Below are 21524 nucleotides of genomic sequence, written 5' to 3'. Positions count from 1 at the left end.
AGAGAGAGAGAGAGACACTGGAAAAATTGAAAAGCCACCCTCACTTTCAACACTCTCTAGAAAAAGCCGCTTGCAGAACATCAGCCAGAGAGAAATTTTTTTTTTAAAAAGAGGGCCCAATCTCACTTCTCCTGGCTCAGGCAGAGCTCATTGTCTTTCCTTTCATGTGTCTTTTTCTTTCAGAAATAATCCTGGAGAATTTGAAACAAGGGATGGAAACTGACCAAAGGGAGAAGCAACCTGGAATTCAGGAGAAAATTCCTGACAGTGAGGACAATTAACCAGTGGAACACCTTTGCCTTCAGAAAGGGTGGGTGCTCCATCACTGGAGGTTTTTAAGAAGAGACTGGACAGTCACTTGTCTGAGATGGCATGGGGTCTTCTGCTTGAGCAGGGGGCTGGACTAGAAGACCTCGAAGGTCCCTTCCAGATTCTATTCTATTCTATTCTATTCTATTCTATTCTATTCTATTCTATTCTATTCTATTCTATTCTATTCTATTCTATTCTATTCTATTCCATTCCATTCCATTCCATTCTATTCTATTCTATCCCATATTTTCTCTTCTCTTCTCTTCTCTTCTCTTCTCTTCTCTTCTCTTCTCTTCTCTTCTCTTCTCTTCTCTTCTCTTCTCTTCTCTTCCATTCCATTCCATTCCACTCTAATTCTAATTCTATTCAGAATTCATGCACCCACCAGTTAATGCTGGAATGTGACCAATCCCTTTCCCCCCCACCCCCTTTTTTAAATTTTATTTTATTAAAGAGCGGTCCTTCGGGAGAAGAAGACACACACACACACACACACACACACACAGGCAGGGGGACAAATAAATAGTTGCAAGCATTCAAAAGGGACGTCGCTTTCCTTCTCCCGAGTAAAAGGAGAAACAGTAAAGCCCCAAAGATTCCCGCTGTACACAAAGCTGCAAATAGATTTACCAGGACAGCTGCAACCATCGACACACAGTTCCGGACACACTTCGTTGATATTCAGGCTCTGGCAGGTCTTGGCACAGGCGGATGTGCACTCGTGGTACTCCAGGCCACCTGGACACGCTGGTGCTGGAAAGGTGGAAGAGGGAGAAGTGAAACCTTGGTGGGCCTCCATTAAGCGTGTCTCCCAAAGATGCTTTTTTTTTCTTTTCAGGAGGCAACTTGGCTTTCTTTTGCAGACTTTTTCGCTTCTCATCCCAGAAGCTTCTTCGGCTCTGACCGGATCATCCCAATCTTTCCATTCTTCAGTCAGAGCCGAAGAAGCTTCTGGGATGAGAAGCGGAAGGTCTTCAAAAGAAAAACGAGGCAGTCCAGTTGCCTCCCGAAAAAGGCACCTTTGGAAGACATCTTGGTGTCTACGGACGTTCTCGGTCCTCCACCTCGTGGTTGTCCCAAAGGTGCTTTTTTTTTCCAGGAGGCATCTGGACTGTCTTGTTTTTCTTTGAAGACGTTTCTCTTCTCATCCCAGAAGCTTCTTCCGCTCTGACCGGATGGTGGGGAAGGGAAGGATTTATAGATTTATAGATTCATACATCTTTCCATTCCCCCTCCCCCATGCAGTCGGAGCAGAAGAAGCCTCCTGGATGAGAAGCGAAACGTCTTCAAAAGAAAAACAAGAAAGGCCAGTTTCCTCTTTGGGATGACTGTGATCTGGTGAAAAAAGCACCTTTTGGCATGAGGCAGGACCCGGAGGACCACAGAGATTAAGCATCTCTCGAATCCGAGAGGAGGAAGAGGAGATCTTCTCAAACCCAAATCCTCTCTCCTGGTTTTTTCTTCTTCTTCTTTTATTTGCACACTGAGGGGCTGCTCAGAAGGGAAATAAGAGTCCATGCAATTGACTGATGGTGGATTTTTCATCATCATCGTCGTCATCACATACTGTTATGCTCACAAGACACATCTATTTCCACTTAGCTGACTCTTCATTCCTAGACAAAAAATTCCTACCTTTTTTTTTCCCCCTCTGCGCTGAAGGACATCCTGACCGTTAGAATAATTAACCAGCGGAACCACCTGCCTCCAGAAGCTGTGAATGCTCCAACACTGGAAGATTTTAAGAAGAGACTGGACAGCCATTTGCCTGAAATGGTGTAGGGTTTCCTGCCTGGGCAGGGGGTTGGGCTAGATGACCTCCAAGGTCCTTCCAACATTATTATTATTATTATTATTATTATTATTATTATTATTATTATTATTATTATTATTATTATTGTTGCTGCTGTTGTTGTTATTATTATTATTATTATTATTATTATTATTATTATTATTATTATTATTATTATTATTCACACAGTCAGCCAGATGTTCAGACTGGATCTGGCATTTTTGTCTGCCTATCGAGTCCTTATCAAGGACCTGGGATAGGCAGATGTGGATGTTTGATGGTATTACAGATCTCGTTGCAGGATGGAAGCAGTTCCCAGTAAGGCTGCCTTTTGCAATTGACTAATGGCGAATTTGTCAATGCCGATGATGGTGTCCAAGTGGTACTTCAGTTGTTTTGGGATTGCACCCAAGGCGCCTATTACAATTGGTACCACCCTTGCTTGCCTTTGCCCCAGTTTTTCTATTTCTATTTGTAGGTCTTTGTATTTTGTTATCTTCTCCAGTTCTTTCTTGTCTATTCTGCTGTCTCCAGATTATTATTATTATTATTATTATTATTATTATTATTATTATTATTGTTATTGTTGTTGTTGTTGTTGTTGTTGTTGTTATTGTTATTGTTATTGTTGGCTGCCTAGACAAACAATCACAAACCCTTGTGACCTGCCCCATATAAGAACAGGGAGAACTTGCACCTTGGGATTGTGAGGTACACAGTAAATGCACAGGTTATAATTTTTCATTTCTGCTAAAGGGATAGGCATATAGAGGCACTTAGCTAAGGTATTTTTAGGAAAGGAGATGTAGTAGGCTGAAGGAATAGAGAGGGACTATATACACCAGCTCAAAACATATTTTTGGAATAGCACACGCTATTGTAGAATAGCATATAGCTTATGAAGAATACATTATTCGATTTATATGAGGTTTATTCTTTCTAAAAACTGCCTAGAGTTAGCATTTTAAAGTATAACTATGAACCAAAGGGCCGCCATGTTTAACCGAAGCACAAACTCTGATACACACAAAGCTTTTAGATGAAAAGCAGGCACTCTTACAGATAAAGAAGGGAAGAGATAAATCCTTTATAATTGCAGTTGTCCAGTTTGGGTAGCAGTTCACCTTGTAGATACGTCTACACACTTAGTTAGCAGGAAAGGAGACCATTTGTAACAAATATATATTTTGGAATGGAGAAGATGGACTGATTATATTCAGAACAAATATGGGACAAAAAAAAGTTTTATTTAGTTACGAATAATATGAGAATTATAAGATTTATTATTATCTAGTTATCTTTAAGGAGAGTTAAATTGCGATAGGATTTAAGTATAATTATAGTTAGTTAGCTTATTGTAGCTTAAGATTGTTAAAGGCAATACCCTGTATCCAGCTCTGGGAAGTCGGGGAGGGGGAGGGGGAGGGTGGGAAAATTGGGTGGGGGAGGGGGAGGGATGGAAATTTAAAAGGTATTGTGAAACTTTTCAATAAAAAGAAAAGAAAAGAGAGGAAAGGTAAGACAGGGGGGAAAAAGGGGCTTTTTGATCTAATAATTGGAGGGTTGGATTATTGTAATGATTGCCAGGCGGCCGGAAAGCATGTGACTGGGTGGGCCTATCAAATGGGCTCTCTTTGGAAGGATGTGACGTGATGCACGGGACAGGCTATAAAAACCTGTGCAAACATTGATTCAGGTGTGGCCTCTGGGATTGGCCATTACCAAGAGCTCCACCAGCTTTTGCAAAAGCTTTCATAACACTCGTTTTCTCTTCCAACACCCTTGGAGTTGAATTTTTATCCCTCACAGAATCCAGAAGCGGGTAAAGCCCATCTCCCCGAGGCCATTAATCCTGAAAACTTACCGCAGGCACTGCTGGCGGGCCATCCTTTCAAAACCACACCTTGCTGTGCACAGTTTCGCGCATACTCCAGAAAAACCGGGCAGTGGCAATGTCTGTCCTCAGCACATCTGCACATGTCTTCTTCACAGAGGCCAATGAACTTTTCGGGATCCACCAGGTGATGGCACTTTGAAAAGACCGACGAAGTTCTCAGCAGCTGGCAGTTTTCGATGAAGCCCTGCAGAAAGAGAACAGCTGGAGTGAGCGTAATTGATTGAAAACGGGGAAGAAGGGCGATAATCTATTATTTTCCAGACTAAGGGTTATTAACAACCATTTCTTTATGGTTGATCTTCATGGTGTCTTTCTTAAAGACTTCTCCTTACAGAAGAGGCAAGACAAGGTCAGGTGAGCATACACACACACACACACACACACACACACATACACATGGGTGCTGAGGGCAGCAAGAATACTTTATGCAAGAAAAAAAAACCACCCAGAAGGATACTTTGATTCCCCACCGTGGACGAATGGCTGCAAAAATTGATGGAGTTAGCAGGGGTGGCTAAATTGACTGCTTCGATTAAAGAAATACGATTCATTTTGTGTCTACTTGGAAACCACTTTTGCACTTTGTGCTTGAGGTGGGGGTGGGAATGAAACTTTGATTTTGGATTTTGCTGAGTAGATAGCTTTGTTGTTACAGGAATGGCCAGCATATATTATTATGTAAAATGGCCAGTATATATAATTTATGTACTGTGAAATGCCCAGTATATATTATTATGTAAAAATTAAAAGTTGTATGGTATTACCTTGGTCTACTGCACCAAAAGGAGTCAGAAGCCAAGGGGGCTGGACTAGAAGACCTCCAAGGTTCCTTTCAGCTTCTATTCTGTTCTGTTCTGTTCTGTTCTGTTCTGTTCTGTTCTGTTCTGTTCCGTTCTGTTCTGTTCCGTTCCGTTCCATTCCTTATTCCTTATTCCTATTCTATTCTATTCTATTCTATTCTATTCTATTCTATTCTATTCTATTCTATTCTATTCTATTCTATTCTATTTTATTCTATTCTATTCTATTCTACTCTATTCTTATTCCATATTTTCTATTCTATTCTATTCTATTCTATTCTATTCTATTCTATTCTATTCTATTCTATTCTATTCTATTCTATTCTTATTCCATATTTTCTATTCTATTCTATTCTATTCTATTCTATTCTATTCTATTCTATTCTATTCTATTCTATTCTATTCCATATGCTTTTTTGTTTTTCCCTTTACTCTTCACTTTTTCCTCTTCTCCCTTTCCATCCCTATTTTTCCATTATTTTTATTTTTATTTTTATTTCTTTGTATTTTATGTTTTGGTAAACCAATTTTAAAAAATATGAATTACGAGAACCAGACTAGGTGATCTTTTAAAACCAATAACCAAAAAAAAAAAAACCCACAAGCAAACCACAACAAAAAAAGAAAGTGTTCCTCCTGAGGAGTTAACTTGCCTCCACAAATACAAGCTACCATTTATCTCACAAATACACAAGAGAGAAATGACAATCTGGTTCTGGGGGGAGAGCATTTCTTGCGTTGTTGCATTGAGCTATGACGACTGAGGTTGTTTTGTGGCTTTCTGTTGTTTTCTATGTTTTTTTTAAATCCTTATTTTTGCTGCATGCCACTCAGTGGAGTGAGGAAAGCTAAATGAATAATAAATTCTATTGTTCTGCAAAGTTATGTCTCTCTCCAGGAGGAGGGAGGAAGCAAATTCATATAACTCAGAATCCCTCCTTAAATAAACACTTGTTTAAACAGATCCTGTGGAACCGAATAAATCAAAGAATGAAAGGCTGGTGTGAGATCCATCTTCGATCCAAAACTAACAGTATATTACATTTTGGAAATGCTTCAATTCTAACTGCCTGCTCATTTTAAACCCCAGATTTTTCAGGTCAAAAGTTGAAGTTCTGAAGACTAAAATGAGAGAGGATGTTATAAAAAGACTTAGTAGCTGCAAGCTTGATCACGATGAGCCTTTGGGTTTCATTTGTATATTCAAAAGAATGTAAATATTTGCGACTTGTCTCTAAAAACTTAATCTCTACAGAGCACGCTATTCCGTAGTACAATGGAGAGTTACAATATGGAAGATTAATGCTGTTGGCTTTGAGGCAATAACCATGATGGGATGGTGCTTCTCCTCCCCCCACACCCCCATGGCTACTGAATATTCTCAAAAGATGAAGCCAACTTTGTCTTTGTTTTTAAAGAAATGTGTACCTCCAAGCTGTATGTAAAGAAAACTAGGTGCAAAGGTTATTACATCAAATGACAAAATGTTACCTAGTTTGGGTCATGAAACATCTGCCAGAAAACAAGCAAGCTCAGAGACCACCAAGGACCCTACAATCCTCCTCCTCCTCCTCCTCCTCCTCCTCCTCCTCCTCCTCCTCCTCCTCCTCCTCGTCCATCATTCCACAAACTCTACTCCTTTCTAGCACTGATGATGTTACCTACTTTGGGCCATGAAATGTCTGCAAGAAAACCACCAAGCTCAGAGAGCACCAAGGACCCCACAGTCTGTCCTTCCTCCTCCTCCTCCTCCTCCTCCTCCTCCTCCTCCTCCTCCTCCTCCTCCATCTCCATTCCACAAACTCCACTCTCTTCTAGCACTGATGATGTTACCTACTTTGGGCCATGAAATGTCTGCAAGAAAACCACCAAGCTCAGAGAGCACCAAGGACCCCACAGTCTGTCCTTCCTCCTCCTCCTCCTCCTCCTCCTCCTCCTCCTCCTCCTCCTCCTCCTCCTCCTCCTCCTCCTCCATCTCCATTCCACAAACTCCACTCTCTTCTAGCACTGATGATGTTACCTACTTTGGGCCATGAAACGTCTGCAAGGAAACAAGCAAGCTCAGAGAGCACCAAGGACAGTCCCACAGTCCTCCTCTTCCTCCTCCTCCTCCTCCACCACCACCACCATCATCATCATTCCACAAACCCTACTCCTTTCTAGCACTGATGATGTTATCTAGTTAGGTCATGAAACGTCTGCAAGAAAACCGCCAAGCTCAGAGAGCGCTGAGGACCCCTTGCCTAATACTTAACCAAATTCAAATGAACAAACTCATTAGCCTCGTTGAGTTGGTCATCTTCCTGTCTCGGCAATTACTCTTTGGCTTGCTCAAGACTCACCTCAGGACATTTCTGACTTCCAAGGAGAGGCAAGCCGACCCCTGAAGTCACCGCAAGAGCACGGGAAAGTCTGCTCCGTCACTGGAGGTTTTTAAGAAGAGACCAGAGAGTGCCTCCTCTGAAATGATATAGGATCTCCTGCTTGAGCAGGGGGCTGGACTAGAAGACCTCCATGTTCCCTTCCAGCTCTACTCTGATTAAATTGATTGAAGATATAGTTAGATGGATGGATGGATGGATGGATGGATGGATGGATAGATAGAAAGAAAGAAAGAAAGAAAGAAAGAAAGAAAGAAAGAAAGAAAGAAAGAAAGAAAGAAAGAAAGAAAGAAAGAAAGAAAGAATGAATTGTGGCTGCTCCATCACTGGAGGTTTTTCAGAAGAGACGGTAAAGTCCCTTGTCTGAAATGCTATTAGGGTCTCCTGCTTGAGCAGGGGGCTGGACTAGATGACCTTCACGGTCCCTTCCAGCTCTACTCTGATTAAATTGATTGAAGATATAGTTAGATGGATGGATGGATAGATAGATAGATAGATAGATAGATAGATAGATAGATAGATAGATAGATAGATAGATAGATAGATATAGATAGATAGATAGATAGATAGAATGAATTGTGGCTGCTCCATCACTGGAGGTTTTTCAGAAGAGACGGTAAAGTCCCTTGTCTGAAATGCTATTAGGGTCTCCTGCTTGAGCAGGGGGCTGGACTAGATGACCTTCACGGTCCCTTCCAGCTCTACTCTGATTAAATTGATTGAAGATATAGTTAGATGGATGGATGGATGGATAGATAGATAGATAGATAGATAGATAGATAGATAGATATAGATAGATAGATAGATAGATAGAAAGAATTGTGGCTGCTCCATCACTGGAGGTTTTTCAGAAGAGACGGTAAAGTCCCTTGTCTGAAATGCTATTAGGGTCTCCTGCTTGAGCAGGGGGCTGGACTAGATGACCTTCACGGTCCCTTCCAGCTCTACTCTGATTCTGATTCTCAGACGCCTCCCGCATTGGGCCCTGCAGAGGCTGAGAAATGAGGAGAGGAATTCTTTGGCCTGGCCTATTGTGCCCGGATCTCAGCAGCTGACGGTGGCATGCTGAAACAAGCGGAGGTAGGAGCAGCTCTGCCTTGCCAAGCCTGGAATTGGCAAACAAAGAAAACTCTTTTCTTCACGGAAAACGAAATTCTTCCCGAGAGTCTGGCATTGCCAGGGCACTATTAATAGAACAATGTCTTGCTTTGACAGCAAATCCATTTCGGACAATGCCGTAATGTCTTCTGAATGCGCCTAATTCAGACGGCTTCTCTTTTTACAGCCGTTTCTTGCTAGAGTTCTTTTTTTTGGGGGGGGATTCTTTTAATTTTTTTTCTGGAGGGGAAGGCAAGTTTTAAATTGGGGACCTCTTGCCGTTCTTGAGGTGGGTCTCTCGCACGCCGGTGACCCTTTGGATTGCAATGAAAACCCAGAATTTCTGTTGCTCGGGGAGACGTTTGCTAAAAAGGTTTCGCTCCGTTTTGCAACCCTTCCTTGCCGCCGTCCTTAAGTTTAATCGCTGCCATTCTTAAGTTAGCAACACGGCTGTTCAGTGAATCTGGATGCCCCGTTGCTTATCAGAAGGTCCCAAAAGATGATCACATGACATCCTAGGTACACGCCAGTTGCCAAGCGACCAAATTTTGAACACATGATCCTGGGGATGCTGCATTGGTTGTTAAGTTTGAAAAACAGTCGTGTTTTTTTTTCCAATGGCGTTGCCACTTGGATATGGTCGCGCGACTAATCCATTAAAGTTAGTCCTGGACTAACAACCATTTGCGTAGCAGTTGTTCAAAGTTACAACAGCAGCCGAAAAAGGGTGACAGGACTGGCTGATGGGCAACCGGCCTGTATTTATGATGGTTGCTGCCTCCCAGAATCACGGGGTTCCCCTTGGGTGAAAGCCGTTGCAAGGATCACAAAACGAACTCTTTGTTAAGTTGAGGGCTACCTACATTGAAATCTTCTGGAGGATTTAACACACACACACACACACACACCATTGTTATTTCAAATAAGGGAGGGCCCTGCGTCTCCCACGGCTGCACAAACCTTCTCTGCAGCTTCTGAGGAGATGTTGCATGTGTAACTGGGGGGCCCCACACGCTGGCATTTCTTCTGCTGGTTACTCATGCCCCAGGAGTTCGCGAAGGTGTAGCTGTTCTCTTCCAATATCCCTGAAGTGGACAGGAGAGAAAAGGCCACAGGATAACACAACCTGATTAGAAACCCCTTGTTAATGCACACTTTTAGTGGGTCACACGTTGTAACCCGCTACCCAAAGCCGATCGCTCTCTTTGAAAGCAGTGGGACAACCAGCCTGCAGAAGTTGTGAATGGTCCAAGACTGGAGGCTTTTAAGGAGAGATTGGACAACCATTTGTCTGAAATGGTATAGGGTCTCCTGCCTGAGCAGGGGGTTGGACTAGATGACCTCCAAGGTCTCTATTCTATTCTATTCTATTCTATTCTATTCTATTCTATTCTATTCTATTCTATTCTATTCTATTCTATTCTATTCTATTCTATTCTATTCTATTCTATCCTTATTTCTATTCTATTCTACTCTACTCTACTCTACTCTACTCTACTCTACACATTTCTATTCATTTCTTATTCCATTCTTCCTCTTCCTCCTCTTTTCTTATTCTCCCTCCTCCTCCTCCTCCTCCCCCCAGCAACTTTAAGATGTGAGGATTTGCCAAGTTGGCAGAGGCTGAGAAATCAGCTGTTTAAATCAGCTAATTCAAGTGTATTTATTTAGAACCACTTCTATCTTTGCTTTTACTAGTACTAGCAGTTGCCAGAGCCATTCTGAAGGAAAACCTTGCAGGACAATGTAATAACTAAATAACTAAATCTATCTGGCTTCCTTCAACTATCCAATGGCACTGAGGCTCAGCTTATCCTTCTGCTCTAAGCCAGGGGTCTTCAAACTCGGCCCTTTTATGACTCATGGACTTCAACTCCCAGAATTCCACACTGGCTGAGGAATTCTGGGAGTTGAGGTCCATGAGTCATAAAAGGGCCGAGTTTGAAGACCCCTGCTTGCTGGCTGAGGAATTCTGGGAGTTGAGGTCCATGAGTCATAAAAGGGCCAACTTTGAAGACCCCTGCTCTAAGCAAAATACACAGCCTTTCCAAAAATTCACCTTTTTGCATGAGAAGTGTTTAACTTCTTAGCAACCGTGTGCTGCTTTACTCTCGGAGAAGGCTCAGCCAGGAAGAGACGAAAAATCCCGTCTACTTTGCTCTGCCTTCACAGTCAGAGACCTTGCTCTCCAGGCATGGGACCCAAGAGGGAAGGTACTAGATTAGGTCTTGCTGATCTAGAACACCTTCACCTACAGAAGCTCATGAGATGTATTTGGACAAGAAAGAAAAACGAAGGAGGGAGCTACTGAATGAAAAGCAGGATGTAACCCTGATCAGTCAACATTGGCCTGCTCTGCCATCCATTTATATTCCACTCGCTCCCAAATTCTTTGGAAAATAAAGCTTTATATCACAAGGGCACAGCTCAACAAACATGGACTTCCTTGCACAAGAGTCATACCTTATTCCCCGCGCATGGAAGCCTTGGCTAGAGAAGAGATGTAACCATAAGAGCATCAGACTCTCTCTAAAGATGTTGGCAAGACAGAAACTGGTCTTCCCAGTTGCAATGTATGCAGTGAAAGCTGGACCATAAAAAAGGCTGAGCGCCAAAGAATTGAGGCCTTTGAACTACGGCGCTGGAGAAGACTCCTGCGAGTCCCTTGGACTGCAAGGTGATCAAACCGGTCAGTCCTAGAGGAGATCCACCCTGACTGCTCTTTAGAAGGCCAGATCCTGAAGCTGAAACTCAAATACGTTGGCCACCTAATGAGAAGGAAGGACTCACTGGAGAAGGGCCTAATGCTGGGAAAGATGGAGGGCAAGAGAAGAAGGGGACGACAGAGAATTAGGTGGCTGGATGGAGTCCCTGAAGCAGGAGGCGTGAGCTTAGATGGACTCCAGAAGATGGTAGAGGACAGGAAGGCCTGGAGGAACGTTGTCTATGGGGTCGCAATGGGTCGGACCACAGCTAACAGCAACAAGAAGACGACAGAAATAGCCAACAACCTCAGAAACACCATCCATTTTTTTTAAAAAAAGAAGAACTCATTTTAAAAAAAAAAGGAAGTAGTAGGTTGCGCAATTTAGTTCCTATCTTTCTACGGGGGAGAAGCCATTGCTATCTGATCACAGATGTGGAAAAATACTGCAGTTTCTGGATTATCTTTTTTTTAAGGGAACAATTAAGCTTCAAACATGTTTTACACAGGGTACTTTTTTCCCATGAGAAAGCAAACTGGAAATTTCCTTCCTAAAAATAATACAAGCATGTTTTTTACGACTCATTCACTGACCTTCCTTTTCAAGAAGAAAAACCAGAAAGGTGACTCAGATCTTCAAGCGGGAAGCATACTGTATGGATTTCACCCTGTTTGGGGGCCTGGGGGCAGATGCTGATTTTCTAGAGCACGTCAGCATTCGCACAACACAGCTGCCACCAGACAAAAAGTACATTTAGGCAAGAAAAACCAAATGCACAGGTATAGTATAGATGGTTCCTTGCTCAATAGTGGCAACTGTGAGAGGGATCTCGGAATCCTAGTGGACGATCCCTTAAACATGAGCCAGCCTTGTGCTGCAGCTGCCAAAAAAGCCAACACAGTGCTAGGCTGCATGAACAGAGGGACAGAATCAAGATCACGTGAAGTGTTAATACCACTTTACAAGGCCTCGGTAAGGCCACACCTGGAATACTGCATCCAGTTTTGGTCACCATGATGTAAAAAAGATGTCGAGACTCTAGAAAGAGTACAGAGAAGAGCAACAAAGATGATTGGGGGACTGGAGGCTAAAACATATAGGGAACGGTTGCTGGAATTGGGGATGTGTAGTTTAACGAAGAGAAGGGTGAGGGGTGACATGATAGCAGCGTTCCAATATCTCAGGGGCTGCCACAAAGAAGAGGGAGTCAAGCTCTTCTCCAAAGCACCTGAGAGCAGGACAAGAAGCCACGGATGGAAACTAGTCAAGGAGAGAAGCAACCTAGAACTAAGGAGAAACTTCCTGACAGTGAGAACAATTAACCAGTGGAACGACCTGCCTCCAGAATCTGTGGATGCTCCAAACTGGAAGTCTTTAAGAAGAGATTGGACAACCATTTGTCTGATCTTCCTCTACACACACACACACAACACACACACACACACCTGTCCCTCTCTTCTTTTCAAGACACAGCTCAGGTGGAAGGGAGGTTTTTATATCCTCATATATTACTATTAAAGCTGGCTTTTATTTCAAACAAAACACCTTTGCTAGCATTTCTTGATAGCTGGACGTTGTCCAGGCTTTGCATGCGGAGCAACATCATAATGAAAACATGTTATAATATATGGGATTTCCACTACTTAGTTACTCGATATATTTTTTTTTCCAGTCCTGTGCTAACGTTCAGGAGTCTGTGCTCTCACAAGGGGTCTTGTTAAAGTCAGGTCTTCAACAGATGCCCCACCGCTGGACTCATATTTAAAAGTGTAAATTCAGACCAGAATTTTGGGACGGGCCTTCTTGCATTCCTGTCAGCATCTTGCAAAAAAAGTAGCTGGCTTGCTTGTGGATGACTTCATAGGAGCGAACTCAGCAACAGTTGAGCCCAGAGCCCAAAATACAGCTAGTCCTCAACATACGACCACGACAAATCTATGATGCTAAGTGAGACATTTGTTAAGTGAGTTTTGCCCTGTTTAACGACCTATCTTGCCACCGTTGTTATGTGATTTGCTGCAGTTGTTAATTTAGACACAGGCTTGTTAAGTGGATCTGGCTTCCCCCCATTGACTTTGCTTGTCAGAAGGTCGCAATCACCTGACCCCGGGGCGGGGGTGTGTGTGTGGAAATGCTGCGACCGTCATAAATCTGAGTCAGCTGACAAGCATCTGAATTTTGATCATGTGACCCTGGGGGTGCCGCAACGGTCATGAGTGTGAAAAACAATCCTAAATCACTTTTTTCATCGCCGTCGCAACTTTGGACAGTCGCTAAACTGCTGTAAGTCGAGGACTAATTTTAATTTGTCCTTTGTTGCTTTGCTTTTCTTTCGAGCCATTTAGAAAATTCCCTAAACACAGACGCAGTAAAAAGGTAAAGGTAAAGTTTACCCCGCAGATGTGTGCTAGTCGTTTCTGACTCTAGGGGCCGGTGCTCATCTCCGTTTCAAAGCCGAAGAGCCGGCGCTTGTCCGAGGACGTCTCCGTGGTCATGTGGCCGGCATGACTAGACGCCAAAGGCGCATGGAACGCTGTTACCTTCCCACCGTAGTGGTCCCTATTTTTCTACCTGCATTTTTACGTGCTTTCGAACTGCTAGGTTGGCAGAAGCTGGGACGAGTAACAGGCGCTCACTCTGCTACGCGGCACTCGGGATTCGACCCGCCAAACTGCCGACCTTCTGATCGACAAGCTCAGCGTCCCAACCCACTGAGCCACCGCACATTCTTAAACTGAGCCAACATTCCATGTTTTGTTTTGTTTTGTTTTAAAATAAAAGAAAACTAAAAAGAAAAGTTTTTCAGGTACAATGAATCATCTAAGCTGGAACTCAATCAGTCCAAAACAACAACAAAAAAAGAGATATTTCACATTTGGCTGTTAACCATTTCCAAGAGGTGTGAAATTGTGTCACATTTTATCCCAGTAAGCTGTTTTTTTTCCTTCCCAGCTGCCCCTGCAGCTTTCATCAGATATGTTAAATTCTTAAACTTTGTACAGCTCTACCTGAAGCAGAAATTACATGTTTGAAGGCACATTTTTTGTGGTGAGCTCAAACCCAACTCATGTCACCAAGGGAAAAAAAAAAAAAAGAAAATGGCTCAAAAAAATGTCAGCTTTGAGCAAAATGGGCTTGAGAGACTCAACACCCATGGAGGAGAATCTATTCAGGGATAGACAATGAAGGAGCCGATCAGGGGAAACATCTTTATAGCCACCACAATAATCAGCAGAAACCAGGCTAAGAAATCAATCTTGCTAAAGCAATATATCCCCTTTTCATCCATTAGGCTAGGAATCGCTTCCATCTGTAATGCCATCAATTCAAACATCCACATCTGCCTGTCCCGGGTCCTTGGTAAGGACTCGATAGGTAGACAAAAATGCCAAATCCAGTCTGAACATCTGGCTGACTGTGCGATGAATAATAATAATAATAATAATAATAATAATAATAATAATAATAATAATAATAATAATAATAATCTTGTAAGCCGCCCTGAGTCTTCGGAGAAGGGCGGGATATAAATGGAATTAAAATAAATAAATAATAATAATAATAATAATAATAATAATAATAATAATAATAAAGTTGGAAGGGACCTTGGAGGTCTTCTAGTCCAACCCCTGCTCAGGCAGGAAACCCTATACCATTTCAGACAAATGGCTGTCCAGTCTCTTCTTAAAAACTTTCAGTGATGGAGTATTCACTACTTCTAGAGGTAGGTTGTTCCACTGATTAATTGTTCTCACTGTCAGAAAATTCCTCCTTGGTTCCAGGTTGCTTCTCTCCTTGGTTGGTTTCCCTCCATTGCTTCTTGTCCTGCCTTCGGGTGCTTTGGAGAATCGCTTGACTCCCTCTTCTTTGGGGCAGCCCCTGAGATACTGGAAGACTGCTATCATGTCACCCCTCGTCCTTCTCTTCATTAAACTAGACATCCCCAATTCCAGCAACCCTTCTTTGTATGTTTTAGCCTCCAGTCCCCTGATCATCTTTGTTGCTCTTCTGTGCCCTCTTTCTAGAGTCCCAACATCAGGAGGGGAACCTCAGGGTCTTAGGTACTCTTCACCATCTTCATAAAAGACATAAATGAGGGGATAGAAGGGGAAGTCTATCAAATTGGCAGACAGCACTAAGCTAGGAGGAATAGCCAACACTTTAGAAGATAAGACTCAGGATGCAGAAGGATCTTGACAAGCTCGAACACTGGGCCCTATCCAACAAAATGCAACTCAGTGGCAAGAAAAGTAAGCGGTCTTACACTTAGGCAAGGAAAACCAAGTGCACAGGTGTAGAACAGGGGGCAGAAGGCTCAAGGGTAGTAGCTGTGACAAGGATCTAGGAATCCTAGTGGACACCACTTACGTATGAGCCACCAGTGTGATGCAGTTGCCAAAAAAGCCAACTCAATTCTAGACTGCCTCAACAGAGGAATAGTATCGAGAGCACATGTAATATTAGCACCACTTGGGAAGACCACACTTGGGGCAATGTGGTCTTACCAAGTGGTGCTAATATTCCATGTGTTCTCGCTCCCGACACAATGAAGAGCTCCATAATGTGTGGGGAATATTAGAAGATTTCAAGTCAACTTTACCGGAGAGAAGGCAGTAGCAAAATATACTACCCAGTCCCTACTGAACGCTCACCTTCCTGCGTCATGAAGTCATCCTCAGCAAACCTGTTGAAGTTCCCACAGAGTCCACACGTCCTGTTGTAGTGCTTTTCTGCAAGGCTTAGAAGGACGTTCCCACTGGTGTCAATCTTCGCCACGAAGCCCTGTTCCTCACTGGACAGTTTGTAATACCCGGCTTCCATTTCTAGAAAGACTCCGTTGGAGGCGTAGGGCACCAAAACCCTGTTGCAAGAGGAAGGACAGATTCCCTTACTATGAGGTGTAGAAAATATCACTTTTTTTTTTGATGCTGGGCTACAGCACGGTCCTCCACTTAGGACCGCAACTGAGCCCCAAATTTCTGTTGCTAAACGAGACGGATGTTCAGTGAGTTTTGCCCCATCTTACGACCTTTCTTGCTACATGTGTTAAGTGAACCACTGCGGTTGTTAAGTTAGAAACCCGGTTGTTAAGCGAATCTCTCTTTCCCCATTGACTTTGTTTGTCAGAAGGTCACAGAAAGGGGATCACCTGACCACCACCCCCCCGGGACGACGCTGCAACTGCCATAAATAGGAAACAGTTGCCAAGGGTCTGAATTTTGACCCCATGACCCTGAGGGGATGCTGCAATGGTCGTAAAGGTGAATAACGGTCGTAAGTTGCTTTTTTCCAGTGCCGTTGTAACTTCAAGCAGCCACTAAATGAATTGTTGTAAGTCAAGGCCTTCCTGTGTTGCTGTTGTTGTGACCCAAATGTTTACCTTTTTTCACCTTGAGTCACAGTTCCATTTAAGAACAAGTGGATCTCAAAATACTCTCCCAGGTACACAGAAAGGCTGATTCTTTTGCCATTGTGATAGTCACCTGAAACGAAACAAAAGGTGAGTGGCATTTCTGCTAACAATCATTGGCTTGCTCTCCTTTTTGGCGACTCTGGGTAAATTATGAGAAGCAATTGTTCTTATTTTGTAAAACTTGCATTTAGTATAATACCAGCTCTTCGGTGAGCTAATTTCCAAACATTATGCAAAAGCTACAAGGTCAGGGGTGTCCACAGAAAACAGGTTGTTTTTTTTTAAAGGTAAAGGTGACCATCCGATCAAAAGTTTGCAAATTTTTTTACATGGATAGGCGGAACAAATGAAAAAGGCAAACCAGGTATCAGCTTGGCGAAAAGTTCGAATCAAAAGAATTTCTCCACCGTTTTTACCGGAAGTGCAAAACAACTTTTCTTGTAACTTTGTGGAATCATTGCAAAAATCTGCAAAAGTCCCATCCCCTGGTGCATTGACAGTACAAGAAATCTAGTGGCATGCCCTTCGTGATAGACAGATGTCAAAAATCTGTCTGAAATCTCTTGTGAAGGAGGATCCAGTAGGGCTGAGAAGAGCAAAAGTGATGATAAAAGGGTTTGGAGGCTAAAGCAAACAATGAACAATTGAGGGTTGTAGATTCATTTAGTCTAATAAAGAGGAGGACTAGGGTGGTCTGATAGCAGTCTTCCAGTACTTGAGGGGCTATCGAAGAGAAGGGGGGGTCACCCTGTTCTCCAAAGCCCCTGAAGGCAGGACAAGAAGCAACAGATGGAAACTAACCAAGGAGAGAAGCAACCTAGAACTAAGGAGAAATTTCCTGACAGTGAGAACAATTAACCAGTGGAACAACCTGACTCCAGAAGCTGTGAATGCTCCAACACTGGAGGTTTTCAAGAAGAAACAGCCCTTTTATATAAAGTGGCATGGGGTCTCCTGTGTGAGCAGGGCATTCTACCAGAAGATCTTCAAGGTCCCTTCCTACCCTGTTATTCTATGTTCTACATTTTGTTAAAGCAAGAGGTATTTTTGCAGTTGCAAAAATATATTAGAATAGAAAAGAATAGGATAGGATAGGATAGGATAGGATAGGATAGGATAGGATAGGATAGGATAGGATAGGATAGGATAGGGTAGGGTAGGGTAGGATAGGATAGGATAGGATAGGATAGGATAGGATAGGATAGGATAGGATAGGATAGGATAGGATAGGATAGGACAGGGTAGGGTAGGGTAGGGTAGAGTAGAGTAGAGTAGAATAATGAAGAATAGACTAGACTAGACTAGACTAGACTAGACTAGACTAGACTAGACTGGACTGGACTGGACTGGACTGGACTGGACTGTAATGGAATGGAATGGAATGGAATGGAATGGAATGGAATAGAAATTAGAATAGAGCAGAATAGAGTGGAGTGGAGTGGAATGGAGTAGAGTAGAGTAGAGTAGAGTAGAGTAGAGTAGAGTAGAGTAGAGTAGAATAGAACAGAACAGAACAGAACAGAGTAGAATAGAATAGAATAGAATAGAAATTAGAGTAGAGTAGAGTAGAGTAGAATAGAATAGAATAGAATAGAATAGAATAGAATAGAATAGAATAGAATAGAATAGAATAGAATAGGAGCTGGAAGGGACCCTGGAGGTCTTCTAGTCCAACCCCCTACTCGAGCAGGAGAACCTATAACTTTTCAGACAAGTGACTGTCCAGTCTCTTCTTGATGAACATCTCCCATCTCTAAGCAAGCTCCCTTATATTGTGCCGAATTGCTCACTCACTCTTCTAATCTGGAGAACCTCAGACAACGTTCAAGAAGCATTCAGCAGTGTATCCAAAATGCAGTTTAAACTCACCCAGTAAGAGGAAAGATCTCTTTTCACAGTCTCCAGCGAGCAGGTAGCTGCAGTCTCCGGCAAAATCATACAGCAGTTCGTCGAAAGTTTTAATGTGATCATCCCCAAAAAGGCTACAGCGTGCAAATGACGGAGAGAAATCTTTTTGCCCTGCAAGATCAGGATTGGTTACCATAGGGCGTCCGAAGCAGAGAAAGTACCGTGAAGTTCTACCGCTTTCAGATAGCCACAGCCCTTAGACTTATATGCCGCTTCACAGTGCTTTACAGCCCTCTCTAAGAAGTTGACAGAGTCAGCCCATTGTCCCCCAACAATCGGGGTCCTCCTTTTACGGACCTCAGGAGGATGGAAGGATGAGGTGACAAATATCAGCAACCCTCAGCATTCAAACTAAAAATCGAAACCCAGCACAGCCAGTCCCATTTTTATTTGTATTTGTATTTTTATTTTTTTTAAAAAAGGCCTTTCCTAACCTCAAGCCCTCCGTGAAATGAACTCAGAATAAAGATGGGCAGAGTTTCCGCCGAAGGTGTGAACCCGGAGCTGCGGAATAAAAAGAAGAAAAAGCAGAGAGCTCTTGGGTGTTCCCCAGTTTTCTTTCGGCAAAGCCCACAGACCTGGGAGGGGGCAAAGAAGGAAAAAGAGCCGTGGCCCTTTGCTCTCCCGTGGCTTTACAGTGGATCGAGCAGGAGATGGCAAGTTTCTTGTGAAGATGCCACTAAACCCACCCTGTAGTTTGCTAGGATTGGCCTCGGGGATCCTGAATTGGGTAGGGAAGTCAAGAACAAAGGTCTGGATTCCAATGACTTTCAATCCTTTGTCCAGGTCACTGCAGGGGACAAAAGCTGGTCCAATTTGAGACCCCTGGGGGGTGGAAAGAGGGTGGTTAAAGCACCAAGCCTTGGTGGAGCAGTGGGCTAATGCCTCCTTAAGTAACACCAGCTGCCTGCAATTAGTGCAGGTTCGAGTCCCACCAGGCTCAAGGTTGACTCAGCCTTCCATCCTTCCCAGGTAGGTAAAATGAGGACCCAGATGGTTGGGGGCAATTAAGCTGACTTTGCAATGATGCCGCTTGCGGTGTGTGTGTGAAAGCCCTAATAAGCAGGCATATACATAGAATGAAGGCTATTGCTAAGCACATTGGTTTGTGCTTTAGATTGTAAGCCGCCCTGAGTCTTCGGAGAAGGGATTTTTTTTTTAAAAAAATGACTTGACATTCACTAACAGGCGATATTTTGCAGAGTGGCCAACGATATTCTGCAGAGTGGCAGAAAGATTGCCCTAAATGCACAGGTTGTTTGAACAAGAATGAGAGGAGGGCAAATTAGGGTCTTCTTACCCAGCGTTGATTGAGGCAGAGCTAAGAGCAGCAGGAGTAAATATCTGGAACCAATCATCTGTGGAATAAATGTTAAAAACAAGAGTCATCAGGAGAAAAATTCCAACAGCGCAGCCCAGTCCTGTGGTCACTGGATTACAATGGGTTTGCTTCAAGGAAGGGTAGAGCGAAAAAGCCTATCCATTGCTTTTTTTGCTTCCCCCCCCCTATTGTGTCCATTTACAATACATCTAGTCAACTCAGCCCCCACCGTTAAACAATTTGAAACCTGTATAGAAATATTGCTGGTAAGTCACTCCAACAGTATCTAAAGACAGCAGTCAAAAAAAGTCCTAGAAATTAAGGCAACCAACCCCCCCAGGGGAGCATCATCATCATCATTATTATTATTATTATTATTATTATTATTATTATTATTATTATTATTATTATTTTGAATCGCAAATCAGAAGAAGTTCTAAACTACTTTGAGCTGAACACAACCTTGCAAAGGATCCCATTGGAGGACCTAGGAGGAGACAGTCTAGTTGAACTTGACTGCCCAGTAGAAATCCAACACCCAATGCAAGAATAGCAATCGGCCAAGCTCTAGTGACCCTGGTCCTATCCAAAATTCAAGAAGGATCACTGCGCCCAACACCTTGTTCGTCGAGAATTCTGTTTCGTTAAAAGTGCCCAATCCTTATTCCAGGCATGGTTGCTTGCCTCCAATAAAAGCAGAACCATAAGGTTAAGCCAGTATTCCTCTTAAAGGTCCCCCCCTCCTCACATTTATTGACAGACCCTAGCCAACACTCAACTGCCTGTTGGCCAATGCTCAATTGCGTTGGGTGTTGGCCGTGTGGTCTCTTTTTAAGAAGAGCGTAGATACCTTTGCTTTGTGCCAAAATCCGTTGCCCATCACTTGTGAGCCTGTCGGAGCCTGTTCGGCTTCAGGACACTACATTGGACTGGCCTTGCCGACTATTTATTCCAATTGTACAAGCCAGGCAGGAACTCTTGTCCATTCGAAGGGAAGATAAAGGCAGGCTGTTGCTTCCGCCCAGTCCTTCACACAATGCTGTGATCAGGAAAAATCAGCTGCTTTAATGGTGCGCAAGGAACAATGAAAGGAAGTTGTATTAAATACTTTTGCAGGACGGATCAACCTTTGAAATAAAAATTCTGCTGGGGTATAGCAAGTAAGATGTGGAAGTCCATTAAAAGAAGGGGGAAACGCTGGGATTCGCTTGCACCAGAGGGCAGGACAAGAAGGAATGGGCGGAAAATTGTTAAAACAGACAGGCAACCTAGAAGTGAGAGGAAAATTCCCGACATTGAGAACAATTAACCAGTTGGGAAGGCTTACCTCTGGAAGTTGTAGGTACTCCATCACTGGAGGTTTTCAAGAAGAAACTGGACTAGCATTTGTCTGTGATGATATATAGTCTCTGCTTGAGCAGGGGGCTGGACTAGAAGACCTCTGCGGTCCCTTCCAGATCTATGATTCTATGTTCTACAGTCCAGACTGTGTGAATGGATCATAAATTCAATATTTCTCAGTTTTTTTCTATGCATTTATCTAGTTTAAGCGAATCAGGGGGAAAAACTGTGTGTTAGGAGAAAAGTGTAAAGGGATGCATCTATCTGGTACAAATTTGTTCTTACGTACCTAGATGAATGAGTAAACGGGGCTCAGATAAGTGCTATGGAGTCAGAACTATGAGTAATTAAGCAATTACTTCCACCTCATCACCCAGCTCATGAATAAGAATGTTAAGAAGTTGATAGGACTAAGACTAGAGCACTTGATGCTTCCTTTACGTTTGTTTTCATCATGAATTTGCAAGCCGGTCACAGATCCACTGCTAATCAGCATGTCATTGGCTAATTCATCAAAGGCTTTCCTGAAAATAAGATGCATATGATCTACCGCACT

The 21524-nt window shown here is 43.0% G+C and overlaps 1 protein-coding gene across 1 annotated transcript in view; it reads right to left on the bottom strand.

The window, feature by feature from the left end:
- Positions 1 to 20648, bottom strand: part of LOC310642722 (von Willebrand factor-like) — a 131763-nt gene extending 111115 nt beyond the window's left edge. Inside the window, 8 exon segments of the mRNA XM_083366609.1 lie at positions 893 to 1065; positions 3969 to 4185; positions 9241 to 9365; positions 15638 to 15846; positions 16366 to 16468; positions 18268 to 18417; positions 19607 to 19664; positions 20478 to 20648. Of these exon segments, the coding sequence (XP_083222735.1) occupies positions 893 to 1065; positions 3969 to 4185; positions 9241 to 9365; positions 15638 to 15846; positions 16366 to 16468; positions 18268 to 18417; positions 19607 to 19664; positions 20478 to 20507 (1065 nt within the window). The 5' untranslated portion in view covers positions 20508 to 20648.
- Positions 20649 to 21524: the final 876 nt, after the last annotated feature.

This window comes from Vipera ursinii, assembly GCF_947247035.1.
Source record: "Vipera ursinii genome assembly, chromosome: 6".
NCBI lineage: Eukaryota > Metazoa > Chordata > Lepidosauria > Squamata > Viperidae > Vipera > Vipera ursinii.
Note: the sequence above shows the minus strand (reverse complement) of the source record. Positions and strands in the feature narration are given on the sequence as shown.